This window comes from Oncorhynchus masou, chromosome 11 (genome assembly GCF_036934945.1).
Source record: "Oncorhynchus masou masou isolate Uvic2021 chromosome 11, UVic_Omas_1.1, whole genome shotgun sequence".
NCBI classification, from domain to species: domain Eukaryota; kingdom Metazoa; phylum Chordata; class Actinopteri; order Salmoniformes; family Salmonidae; genus Oncorhynchus; species Oncorhynchus masou.
The window spans coordinates 25,285,510-25,301,550 of NC_088222.1; the positions used below are offsets into that span (position 1 = coordinate 25,285,510).

General features: G+C 41.8%; 1 protein-coding gene across 2 annotated transcripts; it reads right to left on the reverse strand.

The window, feature by feature from the left end:
• Positions 1-1,192: 1,192 nt before the first annotated feature.
• LOC135548373 (fibroblast growth factor receptor homolog 1-like) lies at positions 1,193-15,641 on the reverse strand. 2 transcript variants are annotated; one of them, XR_010456814.1, is made up of 13 exons: positions 15,561-15,641; positions 9,845-9,992; positions 9,660-9,756; positions 9,270-9,522; positions 9,033-9,171; positions 7,559-7,657; positions 7,291-7,451; positions 7,027-7,164; positions 6,831-6,942; positions 6,269-6,368; positions 4,190-4,289; positions 3,945-4,051; positions 1,193-3,188 (listed from the first exon to the last, which is right to left on the reverse strand). XR_010456814.1 is itself a non-coding variant. In XM_064977908.1 (12 exons), the coding sequence occupies exons 2-12, from the start codon at positions 9,990-9,992 to the stop codon at positions 4,001-4,003; spliced, it is 1,398 nt and encodes a 465-aa protein (XP_064833980.1). In that variant the 5' UTR covers positions 15,561-15,641; the 3' UTR covers positions 3,212-4,000. The 2 variants fall into 2 exon arrangements, 1 of the variants encoding a protein (XP_064833980.1); XM_064977908.1 differs by lacking the exon at positions 1,193-3,188 and having other exon boundaries at positions 3,212-4,051.
• Positions 15,642-16,041: the final 400 nt, after the last annotated feature.

Below are 16,041 nucleotides of genomic sequence, written 5' to 3' on the forward strand. Positions count from 1 at the left end.
AAGTGCAGGCAAGGTCAGGGGCAGGCAGGCTCAGATTCAGGACAGGCAAGGGTCAAAACTAGGAGGGTGAGGAAAATGAGAGACTGGGAAAAAGCGGGAGCTGAGACAAAACACTGGTTGAATTCACAAACGAAACAAACTGGCAACAGACACAGAGAACACATGAATAAATACACAGGGGATAATGGGGAAGATGGGCGACACCTGGAGGGGGGTGGAGACAATCACAAGGACAGGTGAAACAGATCAGGGAGTGTCATTCAGCAAACAAGAGCTTGCATCCTTCTTCCAACAGTCTATTAGTGTAAGACATGCTAAAAAATAAATTATTCCAGCAAGCTATTGTAGTCCAGCTTTTCCTGGGATTCCAAGAGCAAAGAAGCGTTTTTTAAGGAGAAAGGCCAGCAGAGCACATGGTGTGTATTGTGCAAGAGACAGAGGCTATGAGTTAGAAGCTTATTTATAGCCCATCATTCATTAGCTAAATATAAGGCTAATAACTGAATTTAATTTATTATCTGAAATTATTAGCTGAAAGAGGTAGGCTAGGATATATACACGCCCAATTTTTCAGTTTTTGATTTGTTAAAAAAGTTTGAAATATCCAATAAATGTCGTTACACTTCATGATTGTGTCCCACTTGTTGTTGATTCTTCACAAAAAAATACAGTTTTATATCTTTATGTTTGAAGCCTGAAATGTGGCAAAAGGTCGCAAAGTTCAAGGGGGCCTAATACTTTCGCAAGGCAATATATATAATATATATAATATATATATATATATATATACACTTTTGAACAGGATTATCTATTTTGGATGCAATTTGAATGGAATTGATGGAGAGAGAGAAAGACAATGACATAGTGCTCCGGTGCACACTGATTTAAAGCAACAATATGCAAATGATATGCTGTTTTAAAATTATACAGCTGAAATAAATAAAAAATAATATTTACAATAAAAAAATTAGGTTGACCCCCCCGAAAGTCAGATGGAGATGTGTAAATTAGACGCGCATTCAGTCCATATATTACTAGCATATGCTGCAGCAAATGCAGGGGCCACAATGGAAATTAGTCCCTGACTTTATTGTGCAATCCCAGTCACTTTTACAATTATTTGTTTATACTGTATATGTTTTTTTTACTGACAAATAAAATCAATCAATCAATCCAGACTGTCCAGCTGCAATTTGATAATTGGAAAGAGACCAACAAGTTTAATGACATTCAGAGATTGTCAAGCCAAGCCTTTGATACTTGGTAAGCCTAAGGTAGGAAGGGATGTGTTTTCTGTTTGTCGAGACAGTATATTTGTTGTTGTGTTGAAAATGAAAACCGTGATATTGAAGACCCGAAGTCGGTATGTTTTGTTTATTGGTTGTGTGGTGCATTGGCACATAAACCTGTTGGTGGAAGATTTGTTGCATATACACTGCTCAAAAAAATAAAGGGAACACTTAAACAACACAATGTAACTCCAAGTCAATCACACTTCTGTGAAGTCAAACTGTCCACTTAGGAAGCAACACTGATTGACAATACATTTCACATGCTGTTGTGCAAATGGAATAGACAACAGGTGGAAATTATAGGCAATTAGCAAGACACCCCCAATAAAGGAGTGGTTCTGCAGGTGGTGACCACAGACCACTTCTCAGTTCCTATGCTTCCTGGCTGATGTTTTGGTCACTTTTGAATGCTGGCGGTACTTTCACTCTAGTGGTAGCATGAGACGGAGTTTACAACCCACACAAGTGGCTCAGGTAGTGCAGCTCATACAGGATGGCACATTAATGCGAGCTGTGGCAAAGAAGGTTTGCTGTGTCTGTCAGCGTAGTGTCCAGAGCATGGAGGCGCTACCAGGAGACAGGCCAGTACATCAGCAGATGTGGATGAGGCCGTAGGAGGGCAACAACCCAGCAGTAGGACCACTACCTCTGCCTTTGTGCAAGGAGGAGCAGGGGAAGCACTGCCAGAGCCCTGCAAAATGACCTCCAGCAGGCCACAAATGTGCATGTGTCTGCTCAAACGGTCAGAAATAGACTCCATGAGGGTGGTATGAGGGCCCGACGTCCACAGGTGGGGGTTGTGCTTACAGCTCAACACCGTGCAGGACGTTTGGCATTTGCCAGAGAACACCAAGATTGGCAAATTCGCCACTGGCGCACTGTGCTCTTCACAGATGAAAGCAGGTTCACACTGAGCATATATGACAGTCTGGAGATACCGTGGAGAACGTTCTGCTGCCTGCAACATCCTCCAGCATGACCGGTTTGGCGTTGGGTCAGTCATGGTGTGGGGTGGCATTTCTTTGGGGGGCCGCACAGCCCTCCATGTGCTCGCCAAAGGTAGCCTGACTGCCATTAGGTACCGAGATGAGATCCTCAGACCCCTTGTGAGACCATATGCTGGTGCGGTTGGCCCTGGGTTCCTCCTAATGCAAGACAATGCTAGACCTCATGTGGCTGGAGTGTGTCAGCAGTTCCTGCAAGAGTAAGGCATTGATGCTATGGACTGGCCCGCCTGTTCCCCAGACCTGAATCCAATTGAGCACATTTGGGACATCATGTCTCGCTCCATCCACCAACGCCACGTTGCACCACAGACTACCACAGACTGTCCAGGAATTGGCAGATGCTTTAGTCCAGGTCTGGGAGGAGATCCCTCAGGAGACCATCCGCCACCTCATCAGGAGCATGCCCAGGCATTGTAGGGAGGTCATACAGGCACGTGTAGGCCACACACACTACTGAGCCTCATTTTGACTTGTTTTAAGGACATTACATCAAATTTGGATCAGCCTGTAGTGTGGTTTTCCACTTTAATGTTGAGTGTGACTCCAAATCCAGACCTCCATGGGTTGATAAATTTGATTTTCATTGATATTTTTTGTGTGAATTTGTTGTCAGCACATTCAACTATGTACAGAAAAAAGTATTTAATAAGAATATTTCATTCATTCAGATCTAGGATGTGTTATTTTAGTGTTCCCTTCATTTTTTTGAGCAGCGTATTTTATATTATAAAATATGGCATCAAAATGTTGAAAATCTGATTCCCCCTAGCTGATCAATTTCTGCAACCGGCTTTGATCTTGAAGTAACGAAACAGGCAGGGAGAGCGAGCTCTTCTGTGGTTGTCAGCGAATCCTCAACCTTCTGGCCCGTAGCCCTGCATGGCACCAACTGTGCCACAAAAACATGCAGAAGTGGCAAAGTTGATATTCACATTTATAAACACAGGATCACTACAGTTATTATTATTTTAGTTAATTCCATTTAATTTACAGTACAAGGGGAGGGTCATGCATTTATGACACCTGGAGTTGAACCAGGTGAAAGCTGTGATCTGATTGATTTCACTTGTTAAATCCACTTGAATCAGTGTAGCTGAATGGGAGAAGACATGTTAAAGAAGGATTTTTAAGCCTTGACAAGTGAGACATTGATTGTGTATGTGTGCTATTCTGTGAATGGGTGAATGGGCAAGACAAAAGATGTAAGTGCCTATGAACAGGGTATGGTAGTAGGTGCCAGGCGCACCGGTTTGAGTGTCTCAAGAACTGCAACACTGCTGTGTTTTTCACTCTCGACAGTTTCCTGTGTGTATCAAAAATGGTCCACCACCCAAAGGACATCCAGCCAACTTGACACAACTGTGAGAAGCATTGGAGTGAACATGGGCCAGCATCCCTGTGGAATGCTTTTGGCACCTTGTAGTCCATGCCCCGATGAATTGAGGCTGTTCTGAGAGCAAAAGGAAGTGCAACTTAATATTAAGTAGCTGTTCCTAATGTTTTGTCCACTCAGTGTAAGGTCATTGTAGTAGACCTACTTCCCTAAGTAAAAGAAAAAGCAGATTTTGCAAACATGCACATCCAAACATGTTATGCATGAAGTAACTTGCACATATCAAAGATGATCTATATACTGCGGCTTCACCTCTTCCTCTCTGCACATATTCAGTCGTCATGAAGGAGAGTAAAGCAGATTTGATCTTAATCGCCATATCCAACATTGGCTAGTCTGTTGTTCACTTTGATGTAATCCTGCAGACAATATACAAACACAAATTACTGCATGGAAAGGTAACATTTTGCATGCCTAGATTGCCTCTTAAATATGTTTTTACAACAGAGAAGGATGGGAGATGCAAGGGTAATGGTAACTGAAAACGCCACACTCACTGCATCATCCTCCAGGATGTTCTCCAGGACACTGACTATGTCATTGAAGGAGGGCCTTTGGGTGTTGGGCTCCAGCCAGCAGTCTTTCATCATCTCCAGTCTAGAAGGAAAGGGATATGTGGCATAAACACTGGTGTAACTCAGGCAGTTGTTGTTGCCATCCTGTACCTGTCCCGCAGGTGTGATGTTTGGATGTACCGATCCTGTGCAGGTGCTGTTACACGTGGTCTGCCACTGCGAGGACGATCGGCTGTCCATCCTGTCTCCCTGTATCGCTGTTTTAGGCGTCTCACAGTAAGGACATTGCAATTTATTGCTCTGGCCACATCTGCAGTCCTCATGCCTCCTTGCAGCATGCCTAAGGCACGTTCACGCAGACGAGCAGGGACCCTGGCCAGCTTTCTTTTGGTGTTTTTCAGAGTCAGTAGAAAGGCCTCTTTAGTGTCCTAAGTTTTCATAACTGTGACCTTAATTGCCTACCGTCTGTAAGCTGTTAGTGTCTTAATGACCGTTCTACAGGTGCATGTTCATTACTTGGGAAACAGTGTTTAAACCCTTTACAATCATCTGTGAAGTTATTTGGATTTTTATGAATTATCTTTGAAAGACAGGGTCCTGAAAAAGGGACATTTTCTTTCTTTTGCTAAGTTTACAAGCGCACCAGTATCATGCAAATACACATGAGCAGTCAGATACAGTGCCTTGCGTAAGTATTCGGCCCCCTTGAACTTTGCGACCTTTTGCCACATTTCAGGCTTCAAACATAAAGATATAAAACTGTATTTTTTTGTGAAGAATCAACAACAAGTGGGACACAATCATGAAGTGGAACGACATTTATTGGATATTTCAAACTTTTTTAACAAATCAAAAACTGAAAAATTGGGCGTGCAAAATTATTCAGCCCCCTTAAGTTAATACTTTGTAGTGCCACCTTTTGCTGCGATTACAGCTGTAAGTCGCTTGGGGTATGTCTCTATCAGTTTTGCACTTCGAGAGACTGAATTTTTTTCCCATTCCTCCTTGCAAAACAGCTCGAGCTCAGTGAGGTTGGATGGAGAGCATTTGTGAACAGCAGTTTTCAGTTCTTTCCACAGATTCTCGATTGGATTCAGGTCTGGACTTTGACTTGGCCATTCTAACACCTGGATATGTTTATTTTTGAACCATTCCATTGTAGATTTTGCTTTATGTTTTGGATCATTGTCTTGTTGGAAGACAAATCTCCGTCCCAGTCTCAGGTCTTTTGCAGTCTCCATCAGGTTTTCTTCCAGAATGGTCCTGTATTTGGCTCCATCCATCTTCCCATCAATTTTAACCATCTGACTGATTGTTGTCCTATTGACAGTCTCCCACCTCAGCTGTAGATCTCTGCAGTTCATCCAGAGTGATCATGGGCCTCTTGGCTGCATCTCTGATCAGTCTTCTCCTTGTATGAGCTGAAAGTTTAGAGGGACGGCCAGGTCTTGGTAAATTTGCAGTGGTCTGATACTCCTTCCATTTCAATATTATCGCTTGCACAGTGCTCCTTGGTATGTTTAAAGCTTGGGAAATCTTTTTGTATCCAAATCCGGCTTTAAACTTTTTCACAACAGTATCTCGGACCTGCCTGGTGTGTTCCTTGTTCTTCATGATGCTCTCTGTGCTTTTAACGGACCTCTGAGACTATCACAGTGCAGGTGCATTTATACAGAGACTTGATTACACACAGGTGGATTGTATTTATCATCATTAGTCATTTAGGTCAACATTGGATCATTCAGAGATCCTCACTGAACTTCTGGAGAGAGTTTGCTGCACTGAAAGTAAAGGGGCGGAATAATTTTGCACGCCCAATGTTTCAGTTTTTGATTTGTTAAAAAAGTTTGAAATATCCAATAAATGTCGTTACACTTCATGATTGTGTCCCACTTGTTGTTGATTCTTCACAAAAAAATACAGTTTTATATCTTTATGTTTGAAGCCTGAAATGTGGCAAAAGGTCGCAAAGTTCAAGTGGGCCGAATACTTTCGCAAGGCACTGTATGCCTGGAAATATTCCATGTAAAAAAAAATATCTGAAGGGGGATAATTACTCACATCTCTGGCCTACATGTCTCTGGTTCTGAGTTCCTGTGTCCAGAGCAGATGTAGCGCCCCACCAACTCTAAAGTCTCCAGGTTGGGATATGGTAAGGTCCCTAAGATTAAGACGAATCATTACAGCACTGTTAAAAAATACATGACAAATGGAAATCCAGTATGGATGGTGTTAAGAGCTAGATGGGAGGGGTTGAATGGAGCTGAAGGGTGGGACTAATAACAACAAGATCACAAATGTCAAATATACTGTGTCTGTAAAATTGATATATTTTCAAAACTTTTGTGAAACAACAAAGTTAAACATCTACAATGTAGAAAATAGTAAAAATAAAGAAAAACCCTTGAATGAGTAGGTGTGTCCAAACTTTTAACTGGTACTGTATACATTTACAAAAAATACATATTGGGGATTGGAAATGATGCAGACAATTACATTGATGGAAGCTACAATCTATCTTTAATATTAAATTTGATCTACCCCCTAAAAAATGAACATTCATTATTAATACGTTAGTGAATACATTTTTCTCAGTTAATCTCAGGTGCTCTTTCCATTTTACCAAATGTTTGCATCTCCCACAGCACAATGCCAAATGCCCAGACATCCCCTTTGAAGCTGTAGTAGTTGTTTCTGAAGTACTCTGGAGGATACCAACGCAGGGGCACTTTTCGCTGCCAACAGAACCAAAAAGAACAGCCAAGTTAAATTATGCTCTGGTCACAACGTCTGGGTGACTCCAAGACAGTCCTCCTCACCAAGTGGTCTCCTTTGTGGCTGCTGCGACGGCTGCTCAAAAGAGTCAGGTCTTGGGCCAGTCCAAACTCCGCCAGCTTCACCTCTCTGGGGAAATGGTTAACCATGATGTTCCTCAGGGCTAGGTCACAGTGCACCACCTGTAGTATGAACAATTGTGCAACAGAGATTATGGGGACTGTAGTCAAATATGTATGTGTGGTGACCACAGACAAAAGTGAAATATATGACATTGTTGATGGATTTTTCAAATGATTCTAATGTACCATTTTAGAGCGCAGGTGTCTCATTGCATGGGCAATGTGATATGCTGCTGTGGTGAAGTGCTTTTGCAGATCACTGTCCCTGCTCAGTTGGTGTTGATTCACTTGCAGGAAACTGCGCAGGGTCCCACTGCTCACCGACTCCAGGATCAGCATGTAAGGAGCTGGAGTAAAGAAAAATGAAACACACAACACCACCTTACTGTATATTTTGCCATTTTTCAAATTTCAGAAACAATGAATGCTTAATAAACAAGTCTGTGACTCTTACCCTGTGTGATGTTCCAGTCTAGCAGCTGCAGCACGTTCTTGTGGGTACCCAGCTTCCTCATGATGTTCACCTCTCTGGCTACCCTCCTGTGGGTAACCCCTACCGAGAACAAACCACGTTTATCAACTGTTTTGGTAGGTATAAGCTCCTGGGTGCATTTCAAACAGTAAACCTCTGATGGTGAGGGCTGTGATTGGTACATGTATTATTGTGAGGAGTACAGTGCATTGTCTTTTTGGTATTGACTAACAACGTTAAATAATCTCAGCAAAAAAATAAACGTCCTCAAACTGTCAACTGTGTTTATTTTCAGCAAACTTAACATGTGTAAATATTTGTATGAATATAACAAGATTCAACAACTGAGACATAAACTGAACAAGTTCCACAGACAAGTGACTAACAGAAATGGAATAATGTGTCCATGAACAAAGGGAGGGTCAAAATAAAAAATAACAGTCAGTATCTGGTGTGGTCACCAGCTGCATTAGGTACTGCAGCGCATCTCCTCCTCATAGACTGCAACAGATTTGCCCGTTCTTGCTGTGAGATGTTACCCTACTCTTCCACCAAGACATTCCTGTCTAGCAGGAAATCACGCACAGAATGAGCAGTATGGCTGGTGGCATTGTCATGCTGGAGGGTCATGACAGGATGAGCCTGCAGGAAGGGTACCACATTAGGGAGGAGGATGTCTTCCCCATAACGCACAGCATTGAGATTGCCTGCAATGACATCAAGCTCAGTCCGATGATGCTGACACACAGTCGCATACCATGACGGACCCTCCACCTCCAAATCGATCCCGCTCCAGAGTACAGGCCTCGGTGTAACGATCATTCCTTCGACAATAAACGCGAATCCGACAATCACCTCTGGTGAGAGAAAACCGCGTCTCGTTGGTGAAGAGCACTTTTTGCCAGTCCTGTCTGGTCCAGTGCCCACCCATAGGCGACGTTGTTGCCAGTGATGTCTGGTGAAGTGTTGTTACACGTGGTCTGCCACTGCAAGGACGATCAGCTGTCCGGCCTGTCTCCCTGTAGCGCTGTCTTAGGCGTCTCACAGTATGGGCATTGCAATTTATTGCCCTGGCCACATCCGCAGTCCTCATGCCTCCTTGCAGCATGCCTAAGGCACATTCACGCAGGTGAGCAGGGACCCTGGCCAGCTTTTTTTGGTGTTTTTCAGAGTCAGTAGAAAGGCCTCTTTAGTGTCCTAAGTTTTCATAACTGTGACCTTAATTGACTACTGTCTGTAAGCTGTTAGTGTCTTAACGACCGTTCAACAGGTACTTGTTCATTAATTGTTTATGATTCATTGAACAAGCATGGGAAACAGTGTTTAAAGCCTTTACAATGAGGATCTGTGGAGTTATTTGGATTTTTACAAATTATCTTTGAAAGACAGGGTTCTGAAAAGGGGATGTTACTTTTTTAGCTGAGTTTAGTAGTAAGCTTGGTGGATTTGTCCTTACCCTCTTTGGTCATCTTGCAGGTGACAATGGAGTGACCCTTGCAGGTGCCACGCGTCATCTTAGCCTTGTAGTACACCCCTTCCCTCCCTGCTTTGATGAGTTGCTGCATGCCCAGCCCTGATGTGTTGAAGCAGGAATCCTGGGAAATTAAGTCCATGCTGTTACAACATTCTACAGCTAGATTTGAGTATGAGAATGTTATTTTACCCTGTAGCTTTTTCTTCAACCTGAGTTTACCGTTTGCTGTGGTCTCCAGAGAGACCTAGAAGCTGACTTGGTTGTCTGCCTGAGCAGGGGAGTGGGCGAGCTAGTGTTCTGATACTCCTGTCCCAGAGTGACAGAGACAAGCTCTAGTGGGCTTCCAGTCTCACGCACTAGACACTTCCTCAAGGTTAGGGGACTTAGAGCTGGGGGGTTGGATGGAGGAGCTCTGCCCAATAGACACTCAAAACCCTGCAGCTCTCGAATGGTGTGAATCAAAGTGCGATACCTGGAAAGGGTATGAAGAAAGTTAGTTGTACTGTATATTACTGCATCCACTATGGAATAAACACATCCACTGCTGATACTGTATTAAGGAAAGGTACACGTTTGATATGTTAACAAGTAGTTGAGCTATAAACTTACTTCATTGTCCACAGAATGACCAGTAAAAGGACAATGGTAACAGTAAACCCAGAAATACCGATTAAAATGTAGAACATCCCATTAAATTTGACACCATCTGAGAAAAGACATGTTCACCGTTACATCACAGCATGAGAAACCGCCATCAGTAAACCTCTCACATGACATATGATTATATGACTCACCTACTTCAGGATCTGTTGAGAATGTATTATCAAGATCATTTATTATATTTGAAGGACTTGTTACGTTGCTGATGAGGGAGGTTTCTGTGTGATTGTTGCTTGTATTCACATATGACATTGTTCTTGTGAGTGCGCACATTGCCTTCATCTGAGGAATCAAGAGCAAAAATGTGAAATGATGAGCAAGGAGTTGTTCTAAAGTCCCCATCCACATCGATTGGGCCACAGTGGAGAAGGTGGAAAGCTTCAAGTTCATCAGCGTACACATCACTGATGATCTGAAATGGTTTACCCACACAAACAGTGTGTACCTCAGGAGGCTGAAGAAATTTAAGAACGTCAAACTTTTACAGGTGCACGATTGAGAGCATCCTGTCGGGCTGTATCACTGCCTGCTACGGCACCAGCAACCGCAAGCACCCAATGTCACAGGAAGGCCAAAAAGATCATCAAGGACATCAACCACCTAAGCCACGGCCTGTTCACCCCGCTATCATCCAGAAGGCAAAGGTCAGTACAGGTGCATCAAAGCTGGGACCAAGAGACTGAAAAACATCTATCTCAAGGTCATCAGACTGTTAAATAGCCATCACTAGCCAGCTACCACCCGGTTACTCAACCCTGCACCTTAGTAGCTGCTGCCCTATATACATTGTCATGACGTGTCCCTTTCTGGGTATAGATCGGGGCTTCCCCCTCTCTGTCTCTCCTACACCCAGGTTCTGTCATCTCAGGTCGTAAATTCTTGGCGGAGACTCTCTTCCCCTTTTCATGCAGAGAGACCACAGAGTGAACAAAGGATTTCACATGGCCGAACCCCTAAATCCCCAAAATGGGAAAATGAAACAAAATGTCCACTTCTGAGAAGGTGGGAATGGTCCGTGGACACTTAACTTCTCTAGGGTAGGGGGCAGCTTTGGGAATTTTGGATGAAAAGCGTGCCCAAATTAAACTGCCTGCTACTCAGCCATAAAAGCTAGAATATGCATATAGTAGATTTGGATAGAAAACACTCTGAAGTTTCTTAAACAGTTTGAATGATGTCTGTGAGTATAAGAGAACTCATATGGCAGGCAAAAACCTGAGAAAAAAATCCTACCAGGAAGTGGGCAATCTGAGGTTTGTAGTTTTTCAACTCTTAGCCTGCACAGTGTCTATGGGGTCATATTGCACTTCCTAAGGCTTCCACTAGATGTCAACAGTATTTAGAACCTTGTTTGAGGCTTCTACTGTGAAGTGGGGGCGAATGAGAGGGGATTGAGTCAGAGGTCTGCCAGAGAGGCATGAGCTCACTCTCACGCGTTCACGTGAGAGCGAGTTCTGTTCCATTGCATTTCTACAGACAAAGGAATTCCCCGGTTGGAACATTATTGAAGATTTATGTTAAAAACATCCTAAAGTTTGATTCTATACATCGTTTGACATGTTTCTACGAATTGTAATATGACTTTTCTTCTGAACTTTCGCCTTGACCTGCCCGCGCGTCGTGAGTTTGGATTTGTGAATTGAACGTGTTAATTAACAAAAGGAGCTATTTGGAAATAAATTATGGACATTGTCGAACAAAACAAACATTTATTGTGGAACTGGGATTCCTGGGAGTGCATTCTGATGAAGATCATCAAAAGTAAGTGAATATATATATAATGTTTTTTTCTGACTTCTGTTGACTCCAACATGGCGGATATCTGTTTGGCTTGATTTGTCGTCTGAGCACCGTACTCAGATTATTGCATGGTTTTCTTTTTTCCGTAAAGTTAAAAAGAAATCTGACACAGCGGTTGCATTAAGGAGAAGTGGATCTAAAATTCAATGCACAAGTTGTATGTTTTAGCAATGTTTATTATGAGTGTGTCTATAAATTCATGTGGCTCTCTGCAAAATCACTGGATGTTTTGGAAATACGGAAAATAACGCGCCAATGTAAACTCAAATTTTTGGGATAGAAATATGAACTTTACCGAACAAAACATACATGTATTGTGTAACATGAAGTCTTATGAGTGTCATCTGATGAAGAGCATCAAAGGTTAGTGATTAATTTTATCTCTATTTCTGCTATTTGTGACTACTCTCTTTGGCTGGAGAAATGGCTGTATTTTTCTGTGACTTGGCTCTGACCTAACTTAATCGTTTGGATTGCTTTCATCGTAAAGCCTTTTTGAAATCGGACACTGTGACTGGATTTACTGGATTTACAACAAGTGTATCTTTAAAATGGTGTAAAATATATGTATGTTTGAGGAATATTAACTATGGGATTTCTGTTGTTTTGAATTTGGCGCCCTGCAGTTTCACTGGCTGTTGACGAGGTGGGTGCTACCGTCCTAGAGAGGTTAAGGGACGGGTATGACGAGCGTGTTTCATTTGGTGACCTCAGAGAAGACAGGAAAACACACATAACTACAGTTGAAGTCTGAAGTTTACATACACCTTAGCCAAAAACATTTAAACTCAGTTTTTCACAATTCCTGACAATTAATCAGAGTAAAATTTCCCTGTCTTAGGTCAGTTAGGATCATCACTTTATTTTAAGAATGTGAAATTTCAGAATAATAGTAAAGATAATTATTTATTTCAGGTTTTGTTTCTTTCATCACATTCCCAGCTGATGTAACTGAGTCAGGTTTGTAGGCCTCCTTGCTCGCACACGCTTATTCAGTTCTGCCCACAAATTTTCTATAAGAATGAGGTCAGGGCTTTGGGATGGCCACTCCAATACCTTGACTTTGTTGTCCTTAAGCCATTTTGCCACAACTTTGGATGTATGCTTGGGGTCATTGTCCATTTGGAAGACCCATTTGCGACCAAGCTTTAACATCCTGACTGATGTCTTGAAATGTTACTTCAATATATCCACAATTTTCCTCCTCATGATGCCAGCTATTTTGGGAAGCGTACCAGTCCCTCCTGCAGCAAAGCACCGTGCTCCCTGTACTTCTTCGACTTGCAAGCCTCCCCCTTTTTACTCCAAACATAACGATGGTCATTATGGAAAAAAAGTTATATTCTTGTTTCATCAGACCAGAGGACAGTCCTCCAAAAAGTACGATCTTTGTCCCCATGTGCAGTTGCAAACCGTAGTCTGGCTTTTTTTATGGCGGTTTTGGAGAAGTGGCTTCTGCTTGCTGAACGACATTTCAGGTTATGTCGACATAGGACTTGTTTTACTGTGGATATAGATACTTTTGTACCTGTTTCCTCCAGCATCTTCACAGGGTCCTTTGCTGCTGTTCTGGGATTGATTTGCACTTTTCGCAGCAAAGTACGTTCATCTCTAGGAGACAGAACTCGTCTCCTTCCTGGGCGTTATGATGGCTGCTTGGTCCCATGGTGTTTATACTTGTGTACTATTGTTTGTACAGATGAACGTGGTACTGTCAGGCGTTTGGAAATTCCACCCAAGGATGAATCAGACTTGTGGAGGTCCACAATTGTTTTTCTGGGGTCTTGGCTGATTTCTTATGATTTTCCCATGATGTCAAGCAAAAAGGCACTGAGTTTGAAGGTATGCCTTGAAATACATCCACAGGTACACCTCCAATTTATTCAAATGATGTCATGGCTTTAGAAGCTTCTGATAGGTTAATTGACATAATTTATCAGAAGCTTCTAAATCCATGACATGATTTTCTGGAATTTTCCAAGCTGTTTAAAGGCACAGTCATCTTAGTGTATGTAAACTTCTGACCCACTGGAATTGTGATACAATGAATTATAAGTGAAATAATCTGTCTGCAAACAATTGTTGGAAAAATGACTTGTGTCATGCACAAAGTAAATGTCCTAACCGACTTGCCAAAACTATAGTTCGTTAACAAGAAATTTGTGGAGTGGTTGAAAAACGAGTTTTAATGACTCCAACCTAAGTGTTTGTAAACTTCCGTCCTCAACTGTATATCTCTGAATGTGCACATTTCTCAATTATGATGTTTCCATCTAATCCTTGTATAAAATGAATGAGTTGAAGATGAAACTATTTGTGAAATGATGTAATGTGATGTTAAGCCTTTAATGTGATAGAATTGTATTCCTTTTAAAGTTTAACTAAGTCATTGGCCCGCCCCTGTGAGCACATACATGATCAGGCATCATAGAACCGCCTTTTCTAATGTTACGAATAAACCCCCCCCCCACCCCCTGAGGAAATCCTCTTCAGGCCATGCGTACCTCTGTGTAAACTGACGTGGCACAGGTTTGAGTACCAAGCTGTGATTGCGAATAGTTATTGAATTCCTAACCATACCACGTGGAGCATTGGCTACACGGCTGGAAATGGTTCAACTCTGAGACTATCAATCCCTACAGAATAAGAGCAAATCTTAGATACTAATTACTAGTTTGCAGCTAGAAATTATGTAAACCTGGGATGCGAAGAGATCACGACGACACATGGGTTGTCACGACTTCTGCCGAAGTCGTTGCCTCTCCTTGTTCGGGCGGTGCTCGGTGTTCGACGTCACTGGTCTTCTAGCCATCATTGATCCATTTTTCATTTTCCATTGGTTTTGTCTTGTCTTCCCACACACCTGTTTTCAATCCCATTCATTACCTGTTGTGTATTTAACCCTCTGTTTCCCCTCATGTCTTTGTCAGAGATTGTTTATCGTCAGTGTAGTGTTTTTGTATAGGTGCGCGACGGGTCTTCGTACCCATATTTATTTATTATTCATTTGTCTATTTAGTGTTATGGAGCATGTTACTTGGACTTTATTAAAAGACTCCATTTAACACTACGTTTGACTCTCCTGCGCCTGACTTCCCTGCCACCTGTACACATATGCCTGACATGGGTGTAAATATATATCGATTGCAATTATTCCCAAATGAGTGAGTGTTCATGTGCAAAGGATTAGCATTTCAATAAATATAATTATCAACTGTGTGTAGTGATCCCTTTTGTCTTTCCCACTCTTTCTGTCCACACCCACTTCCCTTTGTCCACCAAGCCATCATATTGGCTTAGCCCATTGGGGAATCATCCCTATCCTTGTTTGCAACCTATCTACTGTTTGTTTGTTTATGCATTTCTGTGATTATTTAGTTAGTAAATAAATGATTAAGCCAATTTGTGTATGGATGATTCATAGTAAAGGCTGTGTTCGCGGAGATAACCAACAATTTATGACGTTTGGAACGAGACTGGCGTGAGGTAAAGAATAATTCATTAGTAGAAGACTAATTGATCAGATTTTAAAATATCTGAAGAGTTATAACTTGGTAATCTGAAGATTTTCCTTGGTGCCCTGACTTCCTAGTTAATTACATTTACATGATTAGTTTAATCACGTAATAATAATTAGAGAATTGATTTGATATAATAAATCTTCACTTTTAATGATGCCAAAGACACGACAGCATAGGCATGGAATCACTGGCCACTTTAATACTGGAACACTAGTCACTTTAATAATGTTTACATACTGCTTTACTCATCTTATATGTATATACTGTATTCTATTTTAGTCAATCCCACCACGACATTGCTCGTCCTAACATTTATATATTTCTTAATTCCATTCTTTACTTCTATATATGTGTATTGTTGTGAATTGTTAGATACTACTGCACTGTTGAAACTAGGACCACAAGCATTTCACTACACGCGCAATGTCTGTTAAATATGTGTGTGACCAATAAAATGTTATTTGAAGTAGGCATAGAGCTATAATTAGTTTTTAATTAGTTATATTGAGCTGATATAGAGAGATCTTACCCATAGAGCCCATGCAGGTAGATATTCAGACACCTTCTATCCAAATTCATGTGAAATCTTTTCTATTGTGATCACTTTGTGGACCACCTACATATGTTCTTTACCTCACTTCCTGTTGTCCCTCACTCACAGGAAAGAGGAGCTTAGTCTTCAGCACCACTCTTTCGCTGCAACAATTTAGCTTTCAAGTCATCCTACCATCATGCACTAGTATGAGCTTTTGGGTGACAAAAGAAGTGGCTGTTGATGAACACTTTATGACGGGCCACGTATTGTTTTAAATTAAACAAGAGTTAAAGCTGGAAATTTGGCCATGTGTAAAAAAGATAAAAAAATAAAAGGTTCCATTTAGTCATCTCTGTGGTTATCAAGCGTGTGTGTCATGGAGTGCTATGAGGTGGGAGGCATTTCCTTGCAGTGCTCTGATGTTTACATTCACCAACAGTTACATATCTCTAAGGGGGATGGGGGCCGACATGGT

Bases quoted from the DNA above. Each gene is read 5' to 3' on its own strand.
- LOC135548373 (XM_064977908.1), bottom strand. From the start codon at position 9,992: ATGAAGGCAATGTGCGCACTCACAAGAACAATGTCATATGTGAATACA. The intron at 9,757-9,844 runs GTGAGTCATATA...GTCTTTTCTCAG, and splicing joins CTCAACAGATCCTGAAGTAG to ATGGTGTCAAATTTAATGGG. The intron at 9,172-9,269 runs GTAAACTCAGGT...TTAATTTCCCAG, and splicing joins TCTGGAGACCACAGCAAACG to GATTCCTGCTTCAACACATC.